The sequence below is a fragment of the Epinephelus fuscoguttatus genome, linkage group LG2 (assembly GCF_011397635.1).
Source record: "Epinephelus fuscoguttatus linkage group LG2, E.fuscoguttatus.final_Chr_v1".
Classification (NCBI taxonomy): Eukaryota; Metazoa; Chordata; class Actinopteri; order Perciformes; family Serranidae; genus Epinephelus; species Epinephelus fuscoguttatus.
Window position 1 is genome coordinate 25,835,776 of NC_064753.1, and position 21,607 is coordinate 25,857,382.

At 40.6% G+C, this 21,607-nt stretch overlaps 2 protein-coding genes across 3 annotated transcripts in view; one reads left to right on the plus strand and one right to left on the minus strand.

Annotated features, from left to right (window-relative positions):
- The window catches only part of itsn2b (intersectin 2b), a 44,150-nt gene extending 30,332 nt beyond the window's left edge, over positions 1–13,818 (minus strand). Inside the window, exons 1-6 of one of the 2 annotated variants that reach the window (XM_049594240.1) lie at positions 13,583–13,818; positions 4,128–4,201; positions 2,424–2,516; positions 1,984–2,047; positions 796–956; positions 250–510 (exon numbers count right to left, since the gene is read on the minus strand). In XM_049594240.1, coding sequence (XP_049450197.1) covers positions 250–510; positions 796–956; positions 1,984–2,047; positions 2,424–2,516; positions 4,128–4,134 — 586 coding nt within the window. In that variant the 5' untranslated portion in view covers positions 4,135–4,201; positions 13,583–13,818. Of the gene's footprint in view, positions 1–249; positions 511–780; positions 957–1,983; positions 2,048–2,423; positions 2,517–4,127; positions 4,202–13,582 lie in introns of both variants that reach the window. The other variant, XM_049594233.1, reaches the window with a different exon arrangement.
- A 2,771-nt stretch (positions 13,819–16,589) lies between these two features.
- Positions 16,590–20,271, plus strand: LOC125880630 (zinc finger BED domain-containing protein 4). The gene is made up of 4 exons (XM_049563262.1): positions 16,590–16,905; positions 18,340–18,786; positions 19,198–19,647; positions 19,790–20,271. Exons 1-4 carry the CDS (start codon positions 16,662–16,664, stop codon positions 20,122–20,124), a joined length of 1,476 nt encoding a protein of 491 aa, XP_049419219.1. The 5' UTR covers positions 16,590–16,661; the 3' UTR covers positions 20,125–20,271.
- The last annotated feature ends 1,336 nt before the right edge of the window (positions 20,272–21,607 follow it).

The following is a 21,607-nucleotide window of genomic DNA, read 5'->3' on the forward strand; positions in this document are numbered from 1 at the left end:
TACTGGTCCGGTGCGGCGCAGTGCAGTCCATTCTGGTAGTTGTAGGTTTTCTACTTCTTAAGTAAATGCCACAATCCTTCTCCTATGTTTCTTTGTTCTATATTCTATCTGGTATTTGTGTCTCTCTACTGCAAAGATCATCTTTCCAGAAGTGAAATACTTCTTAAATCATACAAGAGACCCTCCTGATGACACAGCGACAGATACACAATACTACAGAAGAGTAAAAACAAAAATGAAGATGAGTACCAGGGGCCAAAGTTCCAGCTGGCATTGGTTGGAGAATGGAGCCATTTGGCAGGGTGGTGTTTCCCATGGTGGGCATCAGGGGCCTGGAGGAGGTGGAGGCCATTAAAGGGCTCATGCCTGTTGCTGTAGGAACCAAAGGAGTGAGGCCTGTCATTGGTGTCATAGTTGCAAGTCCAGGGTTTGCCATGGAGATGGACATAGGGGTCAACATGGCAAGGTTTGTCCCAGGCATCATCGACATTGTAGGTACAGAAGATATACCTAGGACACACACACACACACACACACACACACACACACACACACACACAATAGGTGTAACAGTTAGATGATACAGCAGTCAAAATGTATATGCACAAACATCAGTCAGACATACTTTACATTAGCTTGACAATAGTTGTTAATTCTTCTGTATTGCATTTACATCTTTTAATCTACACATTCTTTCTGTGTTTAAGGCTGTGACAGCTGAAGCAAAAGACACATTTCAGTTCTAAAATCCACATACAGTATATAATAATAATACTGTACCATAGGCTGGGTTACCGAGATTACTGAGGTTGGGAGCAGGCACTGGAGGCTGCTTCATGATGATTGGCAGTGCTGAGGGAAGCTGTGTACCCTGGAGTTTCAGTTTTATGAGCTTCATAGCGATGGAAAACTCCAACCTGTCCATTTTCCCATCTTTATTCATGTCAGCCAGAGCCCTGAGAGGCAGACAGAAACAAACAGATAACAGACAGACAAACACATCAAAGAGTGTAAAGATCTCGTGCTTCAAGTATAGATTACAGTGAAAACTCCTAGAGAACAAATCAATCAAAAATTGGGCTGAACGCTTAATCCTGTTCAAAATGACAATGTGATGTAACAGAATGCAAATTTCAAATTGCAAAAGCTGCAGTTGGAAAAAAAAAATACATTCACAAATGCATTGGAGAGAACTGGCACTCTAAGCTTCACGTACACACATGCTGCCCTATGCTGAACATAACATATGTGAATAAGAGCAGATGAAGAAAACAACCTGTAAAATGCCACGCACACGCAAACGGCCAAGGCCGACTTTCCGTGAAATACACGTTTACTTATCACGTTGTTTGCTTAAGCGAGTGTGTGGCCGAGTGAACAATAGAGAGGGGGTTACGGTGCATGCACTGAGAGCAGACAGGTAATGGTGATTGGAACAGAGAGTCTGCTTTCCTCCTGACAACATGTTTACAACAAGGTGAGTGTCAGAGCCACGGTCAGCAAGCACTTCAGTTACAAAACTGCAACTTACTGACTGGAGTTCAGTTAGACTCAAATTTATTTTTCATGTATAATGTTCACACCAGGCCTGTTGCTTTGCAGTGCTTTGTCCTTCTTTTTCCATATTTCATGTCATGATGTTTATACTACTTGTACACAAGGCTTGACGTTACGTGTTATTATGTTCTACAGCGGTTCAAAATTTTTACAGTTCAATAGTTCAATTAAGATATGCTTTTCATATCAATTCATGCATTAAATGAATCTCATTTCATCATAACTTGAGCAGCGTAAGTTGACTGTATCCAATGTTGCGTTGGTCAGATTATAGAATGATTTATTGCCTGTGTATAATAAAGAACACAGAGGAACTTAATAAAATCGCATACTGGGTCGCAGTTAGATTATCTTATTGGTTATATTGTTCAGCCCTTCTCAAAAGATCCGAGTGTAAGTGAGTGTGAAAGTGCGAGTGTTTCTCACCATATCTCAGCCAAAACTGAAGGAGGCAGCCCTGACTGGAGGAAAAACTTCCTCGCCTGTTCCCCTACAGAAAGAGACAGAGAGGAAAAAAGGCAAGAAACACAAGAAAATTGAGATTCTCCTGCATGCAAAACTCAAAATGTGTCTGCATACAAACACCATTATCTACTGTATTTTCGTGCCTACATGTGTGTGTGTGTGTATTAGTCTAATCACCTGAGCATGGCAACAACATTTGTTAGCACTTCATAACTACTTATATTTACATGTGCCTGTGTATTTATGTGGTATTAGGAAATCACCTTGCTTAATACATGTAAAGCCAATGGCAGAAGGATGTGTCCTGGTGAAATGGCATTGTGAAATGTACTGACAGGGAAATTACTGTGTTCATGATGCACCAAAAATCTCTGTGGTGATGATTGTGTCAGTGTGTGTACCTGAGACATAGCCCATTGATGGGGAAAGGGTGTCAAACTTCTGATCATGTTTGACCCTCTCCTCTAGAGTGACCGCCCAAACACTTAGACCACCTACAGAGAAAGAGAAGAAGTGTGAAGCACAAGACCTAGCCATTATCTTCTAGATAGCTCAGCCTGGTGAGCACTGATCCCTTCTACCGTTATATTTACTGAATAACTACAATTACTGCCTCGCGGTTGTATGCCTCTGCCAAACAATCAAGTTTCAATTTATATTTATATCTATCAAGACTCATATGTATGTAGTAAAGACTTTCAAGGAATTGATAAGTATTTCATGTATTTTTTGGCAAAATGTGGATGCTTCACACATATCTTCAACCAGGCTTAAAAGAAGATCTGTACAGTCTCCGCAGTTTCAAGATGGACACCCAAGATTAGTGTCACCATTTCCGTATCTGACCAAACGTATTCCCTTCTGTTCCTGACATATGGCGCCGAATAATGGCCAGAAAAGGGTTTTTGCAGAACATTATGATGTCACAGTAAAGCTGACCTTTGACCCTTTAGATACAAAATGTCATCACTTCATTATGTTATCCTGTTAGACATTTGTGTGATATTTTGTCATAACTAGCATTTGAATTCTTGAGTGATGACCAGCATCGTGTTTTGTGAGGTTGACCTTTGACCACCAAATTCTAATCAGTTTATCGTCAAGTCCAAGTGGACGTTTGTGCAAATTTTGAAAGAAACCCCTCTAGGCGCTGAGGTATCATATCCATTAGAACAGGATGGACACCACAAAAAACAATGTCTCCGACCACTGCTGTTGCAGGCACAAAGGCATAAAAATAGATCTTTTCATATCAGTAAATGTATCTAATATCTGATTTATGGGTTCTACTCAGCAAACCTGTTCCTTGAAGAGACTAAGGGCTGTTTAACTTTCTCACTGTTTAAATAAATCACACACAGACAACAGGTAACTCTGAGCAAAGCCTACTAACATACCGTCTGCATGACTACAAAAAGTTGGGAGCCATCTTATGATTTACAAAGAAACAGGAAGGAAGGCAGGTGCATGCACACACTCACGCACACACTCACACCAGCCCATGTGGTTGCCAGGATTTAGGAATGCTCTGATATTGACAAAGTGATAATGAAGCACACTGTTATTGTGTCACTTTGTTTAGACAGGAGGACAGAACAACACTTTCACTGAGGCTGACTACATGTCAGTTTTTCCTCTACAGTCAGTCAGCAGATACAGTGAATGGACAGTTCACTGCATCATAACAAAACATACACAGTAGTTCTGTGACTGGCACCCTGAACAAAGCTGGTATGAAAGTATGGAAAGAAATAGTTTCATGACCATACAGCATGACAAATGTACTAAAGGCAGGACTTAAATATTGTAAACTGGTAGAGAGAGGGCAAGTGGAGATATTACAATTAAAACCTGTCTCACACGAACAGTAAACGACAAATGATAACAACAGTGTGTGTTCAGATTAATGTATACGCAGCCACACACACGCATCGGACTGGGAATTATTACTAGAACCAGCACTGTGTTGGCCTCAGCAGAGCTGCAGAGCCAAAAAAAAAAAAAACAAAAAAAAAAACACACACACACACAGAGCACACTCCCATCCATATCTGGTCCTCCCCCCTCCTCCACCCACTCACACACACAAACTGCAGTGGTCTTACCATTCATATTTGCAGGTGGCAGAGGCAGAGAGGGGGAACTCCCGACGGCGTCCTCAGCTACTGCTCGCAGCCATCTGCAAAACACACAGTCACAGCCCAGTCATCAGTCAATACTGCAGCTAAAACAGGATAGTGGTGTCACAGAGAGGAGGGAGAGAAAAAAGGCAGCGAGAGAGAGATTCTGGTCAGTCAGCAGAGTCAAACAGGGCTCCTCCTGTTCTCTTCAGTCAGGAGCACTCTGGCCATGTCCCAACGCTTTTAAACTACTGGGACATGCTCCAATACTATCCACGCTTATCACCGTAGTGGCCAAACACTAATACTATACAAGCTAGACTGATAAACCTTCATGAAGAAAACATTTACACTCACTGTCTTGGAAAATATGAATCCCTGTTCAGTACTATGTTGGACCAGATTTAGGTTCTGGTGGCAGCTGACTGAGGTTGTGTCAGTGACCTGTGGCATCTTGGTGTTAAGAAAACATCAGTTCTTCATGCTACTGCCCAGGTTTGATTCATGTTCATCCTTTAGCTCAATGTAGCTAAAAGCTAATGTCAGCATGCTAACATGGCTCACAATGGAAATGCTAACATGCTGATGTTAATAAATGTTGATGTTAATGTTTACCATATTCACCATTACATTTCAGTGCATTAGCATGCTAATTACCAAAAAAAAAAAACACATGGCACAGCTCAGACTGGTTCAAATGCCCTTAGTTTTGCAGTTATTTACTCGTAAATTAAAATATTTGAGAAATAAACATTTTGTTGTGATGTTGGCAACAGGTGAAAAGTCAGAGGATCACCAAAGGAATTAAAACTTATCCCCTGGAAACCATGAATGCCTGCACAATATTTTGTGCCAATCAATCCAGTAGATGTTTAAACATTTCACAAGATAAGTGAAACATTTGGCCAGCTGTTGGCATTAGATGAAAAGTTGGATAATCATTTAAGTCCGTGAGATTCATCCTCTGAGTACTGAAAATGTCCTTATAACATTTTATGGCAATCTACGTAGTAGTTACTGTGATATCTGAGTCTGAACTTAAGTGGTGGTCAGACTGACTGACCAACACTGCCACCGAAGCAGCGCAGTCTAAATGATTTCCAACCTGCCTTCCTGTCACCTATGACTTCACCCTTCATAGAGTCTATTACATCATGCTTGACACCCACTCTGGTTAAGTCAAGCACATGCAAAGCAAGCGTGGGAATGCAGCTGCTGTTACATGTGTATTTAGTGCAAGGGTGAAGTGGTCTGTGTCTCCATTTGTTTTAGTTCACTACAATAAAGATTTTACGAGCTGGCTAGAGAGCTTTGCAGAGTTACTGTCCTTTACAAATTAGACCTAGGGAGGGCTTGGCACAGAATTATATGGCCATATTTTGCATGTATTGTATCAATACATGGACACCAGGTATTGTGTGTCATATGTAGGGGCCTCTGGTGATTCCCACTCCAATTCTCTGGGATTGTTGGCAGGAGCCCTGTGGTAGGTAACAACATGTTATATGTACTAGAGTACATGTCGACAGACTAAATGTACCATGCATTGGTTCCTTGTTGACAAAAGACTATTAACTTCTATCATGGTAGCAGGGTACAAAATTAGCACCATCCACTGGTCATATACTGGTAAAAGTGGCTGTTAGATTTGCTTCACCCATCAGCCAAGAAAAACAATGGTAATGTACTCAGCGGCTGGTAACATGATGAACATTCTCAGCCATTTCACTGGTGGACTAAAAAAGTTAATTTTACACCCTGCATGCTGGGCTTGCCAGCATATTTATAGGTCCCATTTGTGACTGCAGAACTGTGCCTCCCTGTTATAATACAGCCACCACAAAACTGCCTTGTTTAGATATAAAACAGTTTTTCGCTGTGGGATAGAAGTGTGAACTTTTGCTTCAGTAGAGAACAGATAACAGAGGCCACATGTACCATGAAGACTCAATTTCACACATTTAATTTAAACAGCTGATGTGAATATGTATAATCGTCAAATACAGAGCTGAACTTATGTCACTGCATCTTAAATGGGGACACTGTGAATCAGACGATCATGTTTCTTCTTTCACATTCACTTCATTACTGGCATGCTGAACACCTGCTTCCACCATATCTCCCTCTGCCATCAGCCACAGCCAGTCAGGCTCACATGATGTAGTCGGAGGAGGAAAAGGAGGAGAGAAATTCCAATCTTTCTGCTCAACACTTCCTGCCCGGTAACCCACAGACACAAGCATTTCCTTGTCCAACGTCAGTTGACAGGAAGTGATCATGGATTTTGGCAGAGGGACAGCTTTGATGTCCCAGAAAATATGAGCTGGAGTCAAAGCGAGGGTTGGGACTGGGCTGTACAAGAATTACAGATTGACGAGTGATTTTTTTAGGAAGCTAAATGACTAATTACTAACCTGTTCGCTGATACGAGCACATGAAAGAGAACATGAATAAGATGAAGAGAGAGATTATGAGAGGGGGGAGAAAAACAATGAGAGTGGGTTTTTGTGAATGTGGTCTAATCGATGCTCTCATGGGCAGAGAACAGCAAGGGAAGGCTAATCTACTGCCTGCCATCTGTCGCTCTCCTTCTCCTTCACTCCTCCTACGTCAGGTGCTCCTGTAGGTCATCCTCATGCTTTCAGTTTTTTTGCCTTATGTTCTTTAATTCTGCCCTTGTTCTTCATATGCAGACTTTATCAAATATTGAAATATGAGTGTGTACATATGGTGACTGTTTTCAGCAGGAAGTTATGTTTGCATCAGTCCTTACACAGATACAGTCAGACCGCATTTTTTTTGCAGTAGAAATAACACCACTTAGTAAAGTATGGATTATATAACTAGTTGGAAAAAATGTCTTGAACTTAAGCACATTATATTGGCCCAATTTTCTGCACCACATTAACCATTATCACATGAAATATAGAGCCTGACCAACACCGACTGAGTGGTTTGTCACAAGGATCCATCACGTCTGGTCATCACAGACCAAACGTGGACAACGTTTCAAAACTTTTCCATGACTGTTTCAAGGACCCATAATAGAATTTCCATGGCCGTTAGCAACGTATAACACCAACGGAAGTATACAGTGTATTTTACTTCAAATATATTAGGCGGTCTGCGGACACGGAGCAGTAGAGCTTATCAAAACAGGCATTAGTGCTCTGAGACACAAATGAGCACCCAAGGCATGGTACAATTTAAAAGTATTAATGGTGCATAGGTATGGAAACTTTTCGATTCATGACCCTACATGGTAAATCACACTGTTGAAAAATTATTTTTCTTGCCAACCTTGCCCTACATTATTCAAACATAATAGATTAAAACTCTATTCAAACAAAGTACCGACTAGCTGGCACACATGGAGGAGAAGACGGACTGCGGGGAGAAAATTGAGAATCATACGTGATGGTAAACAAAACGTCACGACTCACACATTGACACATGCTTGAGCTATGTTGTACACCTACATAAAATAAATTTGTTTACATTATGCGGCAGGTTATCCACTGAAAATTACTCTAACAATTCCATTACACACAACAAGATTCCATGACTTTTCCGAAAGTTTCAAGGATTTTCCTTCGACTTTTTTAAGCCTGGAAAGCAAGATTGTGAACTCTGACTTTTCCAGGTTTTCCATGACTGTGGGAGTGTGATTTATACTTAAATAATAGACAAGTTAATCTCAGGTGTTGAGGGAACAGTAATGTAAACAGTAGAGTTAGCTAGACAAACCGCTGCATCGAGTCCTAATACTGTTTCAAGCACTTTTCATGCATAATGCCAAACATACCTGTGTGGCAGACATGAGTGATAAGCTGACAAGAGACAACAGTTTTGGCCTTTCAGTATTGGTCAGACTCTAGTCGTAGAGTGTAACCTCTGGTAATATAACACTGTAGGAATTATAATGAATAAATGAAAGATAGCATTGAACTGTCGGCTTTAGGGTTTAATTTTTCCAGAGTGACAGTGGAGTCTGACTTTTCCTGCCTGGATGCCTGCCTGACCAACTGACCAACTGACCGACTGAACGACTGACTCTGCTGGCACGAGTGACCAACCTACGTGACAGACTCAGCTTTGCACTCCTCATGCAAATCCTTCCTGAGGGTTCCACCTACCCTAGTAAATAACTTCAGCTGTACTTCACCTGCGATGCAAGACCTATTAAAAACCACTAAAAACAAGGTTTGAAAACAGACTCCAGGCTACAGGAAGGCGTCTGTGTATGAAGGCCTGATGCTATGTTTTGGTAGCGTTACAATGGGCACCATAGAGAAGGGGACATAAGTAATACCTTTACAGATTACACAAAGTTTTCATTTTTTACATAAGGGTTTGCCTGATCGTCAAACAGTCTGAGCAATTTTCATAAGCTCAGAAATAGCTTTTCAAAACACACTGTATAGTCTGGACACTACATCCTTGTAATGACTAGAGACTGGCAACTGAAGCAAGACTTTGATTTCCTCCCAGCTCTAGCTACACCATTGCATGATGCTGCATTTAATTTACAGTACTTTTCAAGGTCTGGCCCAATGCTAAGCTTGTGTAAGCCCATCCTGGTGTTCACACCCACACAGTAGTCCCATTTACAGTTGTCATGGTTGAATATATAAATAGACATATGACACATATTGGGTCCTAACCTGTAGTTTATGAAACAAGTCTTCCACAGTCACGTCTTCAATATCAGCTAGGTGTAAATGCAATCTGACCACATTCTTAAGAAAAACACATCCACCCAGCAAGTTGAAAGGTCACCAAACTCTGCCTCTTCCTGCAAGCTCAAGCGAGCCTATCGAAAAGCTACAAGTCGTAGCAGGAAGTCTTCCCTTGCAAAAAGAACATTAATAATGAACGTGACTCTTGTCCATGGCTTCGCTTCCTTGACCTGAGACGTGGTATGTTTGTTGACAAGTGCGCCACCTCTGCCTGGCTAATCTGCATATTAGGCATCCAATCACAAACAGGCAGATTTAAGATAATGAGACTGCTTATTAATTTCAGATCGGATGTTGTTATCTAAACATCATATCCAGACATGGATCAAATTATAACACCAGGCGTGAATGGGGCCTAAATGTCGAGGTGCACAAAACAGGTGAAAAGACTACATGACCAGCTGTACGAGATACTGCACAGACAGATGGCCCACAAACTATTAGTCACAAAGAAAGGAAGATTTCTTATGCAACTTTTTTGCCAGTTTCGTAATATTGTATAGGGGCTGCATTCACACTGCAGCAGATCACTGCAGCATAACTTAACTGTACATGTCAGACAGGCATCCATGACAGGAACATTTACAGCTGGTCAATTTCCTGCTGTGGATTCAAACAAGAAAAGTCAAGGCCTACACTAGCAAATACAGGACATAGCAGGAAAGGAAAGGAGGTAATTATGATTCTGTTTCCTTAAAGTATATCAATAAGACTTGTCAGTGAGCCAAAATTGAAACCCCAGGAACAGCGCCGGGCTTTGAAGCCAATTATACATAGTGGAAAAAGGTGAAAAAACAATGTCCAGGTCGTCAAGTGAAGCCATTGGAAAAAGACTTTTCCCCATAGATTTACATTGTTAAAGACACATCTGTAGATCAGTGGGTACATTTTTTTAGCGTCACAACCTCCATGAAATGACTTGTTTCACTATATGGAAATTATCCTTTTGAACTGATAACTTTTCAAAAGTCTAGAAGAGCTGCATTTTATCCACATTCAAATTAGCGGAGGGCTAAACCAGAAGTTAGCCACTCAGCTGCCTTAGGTCTCCAGGGCACTTGCTCTATGGGCCACACAATACAGAACATCCGGGTAATTTCATACTGCAGAAATCAAGCTGTTTCGGCTTCATGTGCTACTGAGCAGCTTTCACAGGAATGAACAGGGCCCCACCTCTCTTTATACATCCATAGCCAGAATACACAGTTACATGCCTCTGAAACTAGTAAAGCTAAATGGAATGCAGGCTCCATTATATTATTAATTACCCCTGCGGTTTTCCTGCTATGTCAAGTCAAAGTGTCTTCTGTCGAAGGCCTGTTGATCCATAGCAAGACTGTGCAGTCCCTTTGGAGTGCAGGGCCGTTATTAAAACCAATGGAATTTTGCAAACTTCTTTCAGCTTGCACATTTTCTTTGGACTAAAAAACCATTACATTTAACTATTCTTCAAGGTCAAATTAAACCACTGAGGGCTGAATTCATGCATGACTGGAGTGTAGTGGTAAAAGAAACACCCCACTTCCTCAGAGTGTGGTGTTTCTTTTTATTTATGGCGTGGCTATATTGGTTAGACCTCACCTGCTCCAGTTCTGCTTTGGTTCCTGCTAAGAGACTGGGACATTTCGGTCTCTCTGTTAGTATATACATAACATTGAAAACTGTTGGATAAATAGCCAGGCTGTCACTGACCTTAGCTGCTTCAGTAGCAGCTTTGAGCCCTGCGTGTCAGACTCTCTTTCTCTCACTCTGGGAGTATCAGTCTGGGTCTGTTTGTCCCTTATGCTCTGTTAAGTGTGCACTTTTCATACAGCACCTTGCTGCCATGAAGACTCTTAACACTGACAGGAGGAAATTATAACACAACAAAGAACCAGACAGAGATGGATGAGACTGAGGAAAGGATGTTTTACAATGAATCTTTTCTCATCTTCTTCCTCATTCCCTGACATGAACTTTTTCCTTGCCTCTCTGTCTCTTCATGTATCATTGCATGTCTGTGTCTGTCCCTCCGCCTCGAAATCTGTGCCCTACCAACTGTGTGACCCTGGCCCGTCCTCATCACTACTCTGTCCTGAAACAAGCACTGTCTGTTGTTCTATGAAATCAATGATTGATTTTCAGCCGCTTCGCTCAGTGACCTCACACCAATGACATCAACTCCACCCTGATGACTCTTTCTCTCCCTTTGTGTGCGTTTGTTTCTATTTACAGTAAAACTATCCTCACTCCTTTGGCTATCCATCTCCTTTACCACTCATCCACCTTGTTTGTTCTGTCTTTCCAACGGCTTCCCGCTGTAGAGCTAACTCTTCAGTTTGTTTAAGTGATATTTCAGCGCCACCATCCACACATTCAAAAACTGCTGCAAGGGCCCTTTGGAGTGTCTCAGATTGGGTTTGATTTACAATGTTTGCAATGCTGTGTTTTGTTTTCTTAAGAGGCAAAGCATGCCTCTCCCTCTTGTAGACTCACCCTGATTTGTCCATATATCAGGAGATACGACAGGACTGGAGAAAGTACTCTGATAAATTGTTACTTTACAGTGTGAAGTAGAGTTACAACAGGATATTTCTTGTAGTGCTGTGTGTATTTATGCATGTGTTTCCTCGCTGACATCTGAGGGGGGAAGGTTTGACGTTAAGCTCAGCTGGCAGGCATGCTTCAACCTAAGAGAAGTTTGTGAACATGGACTTAAAAACCAGGTTGATCAGTTCCTTTTCACTACTATTTTTTATTACTACCCATGCTCAGCGTTACAATTACGAAGAAGTAAAGGTTGCTGTTGCTGGCGTGACTGAAGACTCAGTTACATTATGGACAGTGACAGAGACACTGTATAAGAGCAGCTTGCCAAGCTTTAAATCTCTGTTGCAAGCTATGTGCATGCAGTGAATGTATCACGGTGTGTGTCGAAGCGATGATACACAACCACAGTGCTTTAAAAACTGACGGCACATGCAAACACAAACATACTATCACTACCACTGGATGTTTGCTAACTTCTATACTAGAATAATCTTCTGAACAGCTGATACTTGCCATCCTGTGATAGACTCTTCAACATGTAACATCACATCAGGCACTTCAAACTCAAATATCACCCTACCCACTGCCACCCATTCTCTCTGTACCTCACACCCTGCTTTATTTTGCAAGGAAATACTTTTATACAACTGCTTCATGGTTATGAAAATATTGAAAAGGCTCTATGGCCCTAAGCTTTACTGTATCACTATTTCAGTCGCCCCATCAGTGTCAAGCAATGACTGCCTAATTTCACCATAAAACTGAATGGGCATCAACATTACACTGACTAATGTTGATGATGCAGACTGCAGAATAGATTTTTAAGCATTAGTCTCCTGTGCAGTAAAACAACATGGTATTTAAGATTTAATGCAAAACTAAATATTGCATAATAATTGTTATTGTCCACAAATGCAAATGTGCCTTCAGCTTCACCAGCTGACTAAAACCCATCACAGTGTAATCACTATACATACAAACAACACAACATGCACAGTACAGACAGCAATGACAGACATGGTTAGAGTCCAAATGGTGTTTATGAATTTAGCACAGTTATTGCATTCGCTGTGAAAGACTTTTTGCTGCAGCAGCTCTATAGCATCTTCCCGAGGGCAATTTTATGAATTCTTTAAAAAGGGGATAAACAAGAGCAGCCATATTTTGCAGGGCTTTTAGTTTCACCTGCATGTTTAACATGCATTGCAGCTGTCTTTGCTCTTTTACAAAAATTTTGGTCGCCATGATTGCAATTCTGAACAGTCTGTGTTTGCTCTTAGACCCCGCGTGCCCTTACCATGTACTCATGTTAAAAGTTAAAACACTTTCAAGAAGACAAGACTTCTTCATTGATAAATACAGAAATGTACACTTGATAAAAATTAACGAAAATAAGGCCAGGTGCTACTAAATCTCCATTTTTATGATGTGTAAACTCCACTAGTGGCATTGCAATAAGATGTATCAATAAACATATTAGTATAACCCTGTAAGTTGCTAATTATGAAGCAGGCCTGCATTGTTTTGGGTTGCTAGTACCTTTAATGATGTTGGAAGTGATGCTTACTTACTGTTTGCTCTTATTATGTTATCTTAGACAACTGTCACAACAAGAAACCAACTATGGGACACCCAAAATAGGCCAAAGATTCATAATAAAGACCTATATGAGCACTGCTGCTCTAATGTGGCCCACAGATTGTGTGTATGAACAATCTCACACTGAGTTGAGCTTCCCTCTGTGTGTCTGCATGATAAACTGATAGAGTAACATTCCCTGATCACCTGCCTGCAACCTGCTCAACTCGTTTCAACAGGGAGGAATTTAGGAGACTGACCTGCAAATCTGCCTTTACAAACTTTACAATGCCTCACATCAGAAACAATAACCACCCTGTGACTAGGTGGAGATGAAACCTAACATGTAATGAAATCATAACTTAGCTAACTTAGCTAACCTCACGTTAACTCCCATCCCAGCAGCAGAGCAGCATCACCCCTTCAAAGATACATTATTCTTTTATTTTCCCGAATAAAATGACATAAACTGAACAAACATTAACAGGCGAAGCTGTACATACCCATGTGAAACTAAAAAGTCACCTATAGAAGCAGCCACATAACAATATTAAAGTTACGCTAATGCTTAGTTAAGCAGTTTCGCCAACGTACCTCTCTCACCACCAAAAAACACCAACTTCCGATCTTCCGAGGGTCCTGAAGTTTTCATCCACCACTCCTGGACGGTCTCCCACACACACTGTGAAGGTTTATTATCCACGGAGAGCTGTATTTTGATGGGAAATGTGAAAGTTTAGCTGCGTTGTTACTGAGAGAACCTGTTGCTGACAGCTCAGTGTGTCACACCAACAACATGGCTGACGGCGAGTGATCGGTGGCTGTGAGGCTGTTAACGTCTGACCGTCCACAGAGTGGGAGGAGAGATAGACACAGGCAGGAGACACACACTGTGATCACAGACCTGTTTATAAGTTCTCCACATTAAATAGGTCCCTTTGTATTTCTCTTTGAAATGTTTGTTAATGCCCATTATCTATTTTTAATGCTTTAAACAAAGTGCTTAGCCTACATAGCATAAAAGACAGGATGGTTTTGTTCTTTGAGTGTGATAGGCCTACTGCTGCATTTCCTTCAGATATTGCTCTGAAATGTACATATATTTTTAATAAATCTTATTGAAAATGTACAGCACAAGTATAGCAACAGTCACATTTATACATTCACTTGTATGGCACATTTATACAAGTACAAGGAAGTACAAAACATGGAAACATCTTACAAAACAGGATTACAAGGGCAGTGCATTTAACTATAGGTTTTGAATGGAAATGTGATATTAAACAACAGAGGAGGAAAAGTAATAATATTAATGATAATATATACAGCATACAGGGGAAATATGTATTTATCTCAGTTATCTGATACATTGGGAAAATGTTTTTGAATATTATTTAACTTTTGTGCTTTTATTCCATTCATCAGTTTTAAAGATTTTATGTACAGTTTAAATTAATTCAAGAAGAAAATGGGGAGTGATTTCAGGACTTATTGTATGACATTTTTTGCCAGACATACAATTATGTTACAACAGAGTTCATTATTTTTGTTTTTCAAGATCATACCAAATGTAGTATTGTCAATAGAGACAGGAGCTGGGAATTATGAGATATTTTGTTTTATCCTTTTGAGAGTGTCAAGCCAAAATGTATGTAAAATTCAGCAGTTTATTTTTCTATTTTTATTTGATAAGTGACAAACTCAAATCCAAGTTAAAGGATTTCAGTCAGAGTATTAGCCTATTTTGCATTTATGTGATACTCCTTTTTTTTGTACTCCCTTATTACATGACCCCCAGAAAAGAAAAGAAAAAGAAAACACTATTCAAGTTGGGAAAATAATGCATAAGATAAAATAAGCTGCTTGATTTTACATATTTTGAAAGACTCCAATAATCACTGATGTTGTCTTATTTTCTTTTTCAACTTTCATTCAGATTATAATGGTTGTCTTTAATAATTTGACACTCCCCTGTATTGAAAGTTTGATATTACAATAAGTGTTTCATACTTGATAAATAACTCAATAATTAAAAAAAAAAAACAAACAAACATCTTTGTTCATGCAGTGACTGGCAGGAAGTAAACAGCTGCCTCAACAACAGAATAGCAATAAAAAGATCTTCACTTCATCCCACCCATAGGTATAAAATAATAACAATGTATTAAAAAATGAAGCCAAAATATTCCAGATAGGGGGCGGCCATATTGCGCTGGTGACGTCATTTAGTGCCAGAGTCTGCGCAGTAGCGATCGTAATGTGGAGCTGTCCTACCCATTTTGGAGCACACAGACTGACACACACAGCTGTCAATCATGACGTTACATGTCCCTTTGCCCTTTTTTCAAATAGCATCAAATAACTAAATAAAACCAAACTTTAAAGAAAAACGAACTCTTGGACATACATCAGTGTGATTAGAACAACCTGGGAAAAAAATGATGTGATGTTTACTTTAATCTTCTATAGACTGTGTTGTACATACAGATAGCCTACAGAAGAAGAAAGAAAGAAAGAAAGAAAGAAAGAAAGAAAGAAAGAAAAGTAGCACAAATCTAGAATACTGTCTCATCGGTTCATTTAGAATTTATCAAATACAAAGTTAGACTAGTTTTAATTGGATTTTTATTCACAAAGCCTCTTGTTGTGGTGCAATATGCCTATAGAAAAGTTCAACTTTGCTTTTTCCACCTCGTATGGGCAAAACCAGGCAGGAATATTGGGACTAATGTGACACAGGAAGTCATCTTAACAGTACTCGGAAACATGTAGGTGTTGGTGGAACACAGATCAGGAGCCCAAGGGAACAGGTGGCCATCACCTGTATGGAAATAGGACGTGCAGCATTAAATCAAACACTCCATAGAATAGGCAAGCACCCTGAATTAGGTCAAAGAACTATGCACAAACTGTAATAAACCAGTAACTGTTTTGATCTGATTTTCATGTCTTGTTACTGTACACTAGAGGGTTTCATGTATATTTTTTGCTTGAGGATGATGATGATGATATATAGCCTATGTAACTGGGGATTATGCAGCGATATTTGGTGCAATAAAGTCTGGAGTCACCTGGAGACTGCATGTTGTTTAAATCTCCGCCAAGGGTTAATGTCTAACAACTGCCTTTATTATCTCCAACATTCACCTCCATAAGTAACATCTGTTATTCCAGTTATAAACTCTAAAAGCTTGTGTTCAGAATTGTAATATAGGTCTTTATCCCCCCCTAGTGTTAAACTTAAGTACTAAAATGTATTTTTTTGTTTCTACTTTTTCCTTCCTTTATTAGGTGTTCCTTTTGTGCATGTTTTGTACTTGTAAACGCTCTTTAGCATGTAAAATGTGTTATTGTAAGAAGTAAAGGGTTTGGAGGGGAAACAGGTGTGACATAGAAAGACGGAACTTAATATCAGGACCAATTGATGAAAACGTAATATTACATCGGGTAATTTGCTGAGAAAGACAAGCAGGCCATCCTTTAACTGATTGCTTAAAAATTAAGTAATATTAGAAAGAGAGTTTAGTTTGTGTGTTCGTTTGTTTTCCTGCCAACTCCTGCTCCACACTCCAGTCCGCTAGGTGGCGGTAATGCGCCTAAAGGCTGGTTTGCAGGCTGCCATTAAAATTCGAGAAGAAGAAACATCCACTTGGTTGTGGAGTCGACAGTAAACATGGTCCGCAAAAGAAGTGTTGTCTGGGGCTTTTTTAAAACCATCGACTCAGAGTCGGTGCAGTGTCTGCTCTGCGGGGACTTTCTGATCAGACCGGGTCAGGGCACCACCACCAACCTGCTGAGACACCTGCGTGTCAAACATCCCACCGAGGTCGTCAAGAGGAGGACGGGTTTGCTAAAGGAAACTGCCTCCATCGACGGACATGGCGACATGGAGACGGAGGGTGATCAGATCTGCTCGGGTATGGTGACTTCAAGGAGTTTATGTGAAATTCACAGCGTATGAGTTGTCTGTACACGGTTCTCAACATGGAGGTAGCTAAAGCGACAGCCAAAAGCTACGATGCTAATTCCAGAACCAGCATTAGTCAATATCAACAGTGCTAACAGAGCTAATGGTGCTGACCTGGGGGTAGACTGGAGGGTGAGCGCAATGCTGCCGAACTAGGTGCCCACAGTCAGCCAGGGTGGAGTTGAGAGCGAGCCTTTCAGCAGGTGTGTGCTGTAGCAAGTGACCCTGTGTAGTCCCGTCTTCATGCTGCTTTTCCTTTTTCACACAGGACCAAACTCCGGTGGCTTAATTCCGTAACATGGCCGTAACATGGCCATAACAATCATTTACTGTTCCTGTTATGTAGTGGCTGATCTCATCCTCTGCTGTGAGGGTGAGGAGCTCCCGGATCTCATTGTTTTCCCTATCTGCGGACATCTTTGGCTATTGTTCTTCAACTTTGAGTTAGCTGCTAACTGTTTCCAGCTGCTTTTTAACTCTTCTGGCAGTGGGTTGCACACATAACACGTTGTTAAAACATTACACCTGTCCTGTGTATGGTCCCGTCCTGCCGACTGTCCCTTTTACACCGACGTTGACTGGCACTGTTACTAACTCCACTGCTGGTTTAAAGGTGAGACAAATCTGTCCCTGCATTCCAAGTTTGTACCTCATAAAGAACAGCGAGGCAGACTAACAACGTGACATTCCCACCTTGAACAGGCAGTGTAAAAGGGGTTAGTGTTTGATGTGTCCACTCTGAGCTACTGTAGAACAACATTGCAGACTGTGGAAGAGGACTTGCTCCGTATGTAGTTGTAAACTGCTCATTCTAGAGTAAGGATGACACAACAATTCTTATTTTCAGGTTAGTTTAAATCAGTGAAAACGTAGTTATGAACAATTGTATACCAATTCTGCCAATAGGTGCTCATAAATCCTACACACTGGACCTTTAATTCTCTGAATGTTGCATACAGAACGTTAAAACAACCCAGCCATCATTAATGTTTTATCTAACTTCTACCAGTGCTTTTTCTACTGAGACATGGCTTTCTAAAATGTCCTCTGTGAAAAAGACCTGTTGACTTCAACTTCATCAACACTCAGAAGATATAATCAGCCAACAATTATGATTATAGATTCATTGTTTACAGCATTTACCAAACAATCAAGCCAAATATTTACTTCTTAAATGCTTTCCTCTCTTTTTACATCATAATAAATTCTATGACTGTGTCACATAGGGCTCCGGGAACTTTTGATGGGTATTTTTACAATTTTTCTGATATTTTATACACTGAACAGTTATTCAGTTATTCAGTAAAAAAGCGCAATATAAAAAATCCAAAATGAATTGTTAGTTGCAGCCCTAGTTGTAACTTTTTGTATTCCTCTTATTTAGTGGAGGTGGCTCTGGAGGACGGAGACGGTGACGGTGACACCTTCACCATAGAGAATGAAGCTGGTGTGAACTCTGCTATTAATGGCATCCTGGAAGCTGCACAAGGGAGTCCAGCAGAAGAAATAACACATGAAGAGGCGAGTGATGACCGCCCTGTAGCACGTAGATGGACTAAACGCAGCTTGATCTGGAGGCACTACGAGCACTTGGACAGTTTGGCTGCGGCACGTTGCCGCATTTGCAAGAAGAAGTTAAAGTGCTTCGAGGGCGGCAGCACCAGCAACCTGCATCGGCACATGTCAAAGAGACACCCTGAGATCTTTTCTCAGCTAATGGCAGGCGGGCAGCACCCACCACCCTGTACATCACAGGACCTCAATGCTAATGGTGACACATCGACACCACCAGAGACTGGTAGGGCAACAGAGAAGCAGAAACAATTTTCTGGTAAGGTTTTATAGCTCATTGCTCTTTATGTATGTAAATAACTCTGACTTTTTCAAAGATATGTAACTGGTAAATGTTCTCTAAAGACAAACCTAGATAAAATACAAGCTAAAATACATAAAGAATCTGCTGAATTTTGATTTCAATCAGGAACTGTCTGATCAAAGAATAATAAAACAAGATTATTTACTTCTTAAATGCTTCCCTCTCTTTTTACATCATAATAAATTTTATGACGGTGTCACATAGGGCTCCGGGAACTTTTGATGGGTATTTTTACAATTTTTCTGATATTTTATACACTGAACAATTATTCAGTTATTCAGTAAAAAAAAAAGCGCAATATAAAAAATCCAAAATGAATTGTTAGTTGCAGCCCAAGTTATAACTTTCTGTATTCCTCTTATTTAGTGGAAGTGACTCTGGAGGACGGAGACGGTGACGGTGACACCTTCACCATAGAGAATGAAGCTGGTGTGAACTCTGCTATTAATGGCATCCTGGAAGCTACACAAGGGAGTCCAGCAGAAGAAATAACACATGAAGAGGCGAGTGATGACCGCCCTGTAACACGCAGATGGACTAAACGCAGCTTGATTTGGAGGCACTACGAGCACTTGGACAGTTTGGCTGCGGCACGTTGCCGCATTTGCAAGAAGAAGTTAAAGTGCTTTGAAGGTGGCAGCACCAGCAACCTGCATCGGCACATGTCAAAGAGACACCCTGAGATCTTTTCTCAGCTAATGGCAGGCGGACAGCACCCACCACCACCCCACACATCACAGGACGTCAATGCTAATGGTGTCACATCAACACCACCAGAGACTGTTAGGGCGACAGAGAAGCAGAGATCGTTTTCTGGTAAGGTTTTATAGCTCACTGTTACGTCTTTAATGTAAATTAATATCAAGTTACCAAAAAAGATTTTTCATTTTGTGGTTCTACTGTATGCAAGATTGTAACGAGACTAAACACGCGGCCTTCTCTTTCCCTTTTCTTACAGCTGTGTTGAAAGTGTCAAAGGCATCTGAAGGAGAAAAGCGTGTGCTTAGGAGGGAGCGGGAGCTGATAGTAGCTCTTAGGGGTGCGCAGAGGGAGGAGGCTCGGGCTCTGGAGCATCAGAGGGAGCTGCTTGAGAGGCTGCGTGCAGTGAATGCCAGGGAGGCGGCTGCAGAGAGGGAGCAGATTGAGTCGCTGAGGAAAGCACAGCTGGAGGAAGCCGAAGACTTGATTAGACAGAGAGAAGAGGTGCAGAAGGAAAAGGCAGAGCTGCAGAAGAAATGGGAAGAGCTTCAGCAGGAAAGAGAAAAACTCGTCTTGTTTTCTGAAGGACAGTAAACCTCCTGACTCTGTTACAAGTAACCTTCATGTTGCTGTCATCACTATTTTCAGATTTTCTATAAATGCTTTGGGACCAATTTAAACACATGGTGATGTAAAAATCTCAACTCCCCTTTTAGTAAAATACTTTTACAAATAATCAAAGACTGTTGTTTTTGGTTTCATCACAGCTGTGTTGCACTGCTTCTTCCTTCCTTCTCTGCCCACCCTGGTCCTGTCTCATTGTGTGATGACCTGACATCGCTCTGGCTTCAGATGAATAGAAATTTGATCCAGGTCTCTACCCCACCTCACCCTGCATTCACTAATGGCTGCAACAAGCAATTTTCAAATGATACAGTAGGCAGAGACTGGCCATACAACTGTATGTGTTGCCTCTCGCTCTGCAACTTCACAGGACAGGATCAGACTAGCTGCTAGATCCTGAGTTTGTGTTAACACTCAAATATGCAACTTCTTGCTTTTAGATTATTCTCAAAATTTTTGTTTGGCAAACATACTGTTTATTATTAGGTTTCTGTCAACTCTTTACTGAATCAATACATCACTAACATTTCAGTTCTGTAGGACCCTAATTGGGGACGTTTAAGTTCATGTTTTTGCTATAAATATTTTTACTTTTTTTATACTCGTATGTAAGTCTTTATTCTAATTTTTTATTTTTATATTTTTTTCTTTATTTATGTGTATTTATTTCCGTCTTTGTGCTGCTGCAGTACTTGATTTTTTTTCTCTCTGGGGATCAATATATGCTTACCATAATAATTTATAGCAGATTAGTTTTTATTGGGACACATTTTCTTCTGAAGTTGGAAAATGATTACAAGGTGGTATTTAGTTCAGATGTGATCCTGAGTAACTGGGATATTGTTCCCGGGAAGTTTCTGAAGCAGATACTTTAAAACAGAGGTGTCAGACACAAGGCCTGCGGGCCAGATCACTACCACTGCCAATCAATAACTTTGCTAAGAGTGAAAATTGCAGAGCAGTCATTAGCTCAAACTTTTCAAATAAACATACTACTACTCCTATTTGTCCAAGTGAACCAGTTCTTATTTGTTCACTGAGGTAAAGGTGAAGCCAGTGTGCTTTGGTATGCTCACAGCACCTGTCAGTGCTCAAGGTATATTATATTTAGCACCAGTATCAAACGCATCATGTCGAAAAATACAACAACTCGCAAGTACAGTGAGGATAAATGAATTGTTGGCAGGTTTGAGGAATTACATGTCTGGTTTTAGGGTTAGCCGAGAGAAAGCTAGCTACCTTATGCTAACAAAATAGCATCAGCACCAAAGCTACACTGTGGGTGACTTTGCTGAAAGTCAGACATATTGCTGAAATTGCACTTATTTTTCTGTCATCCTTCAGCCTTCATCTCAGGATGTTTATCATTTGTTTTGTAAATGGACTGTTCATGAATTGAGTTCAGAATGTAAGCAGAATGTAACCTGAAAGGTTATATCTTTACACTAAAAGA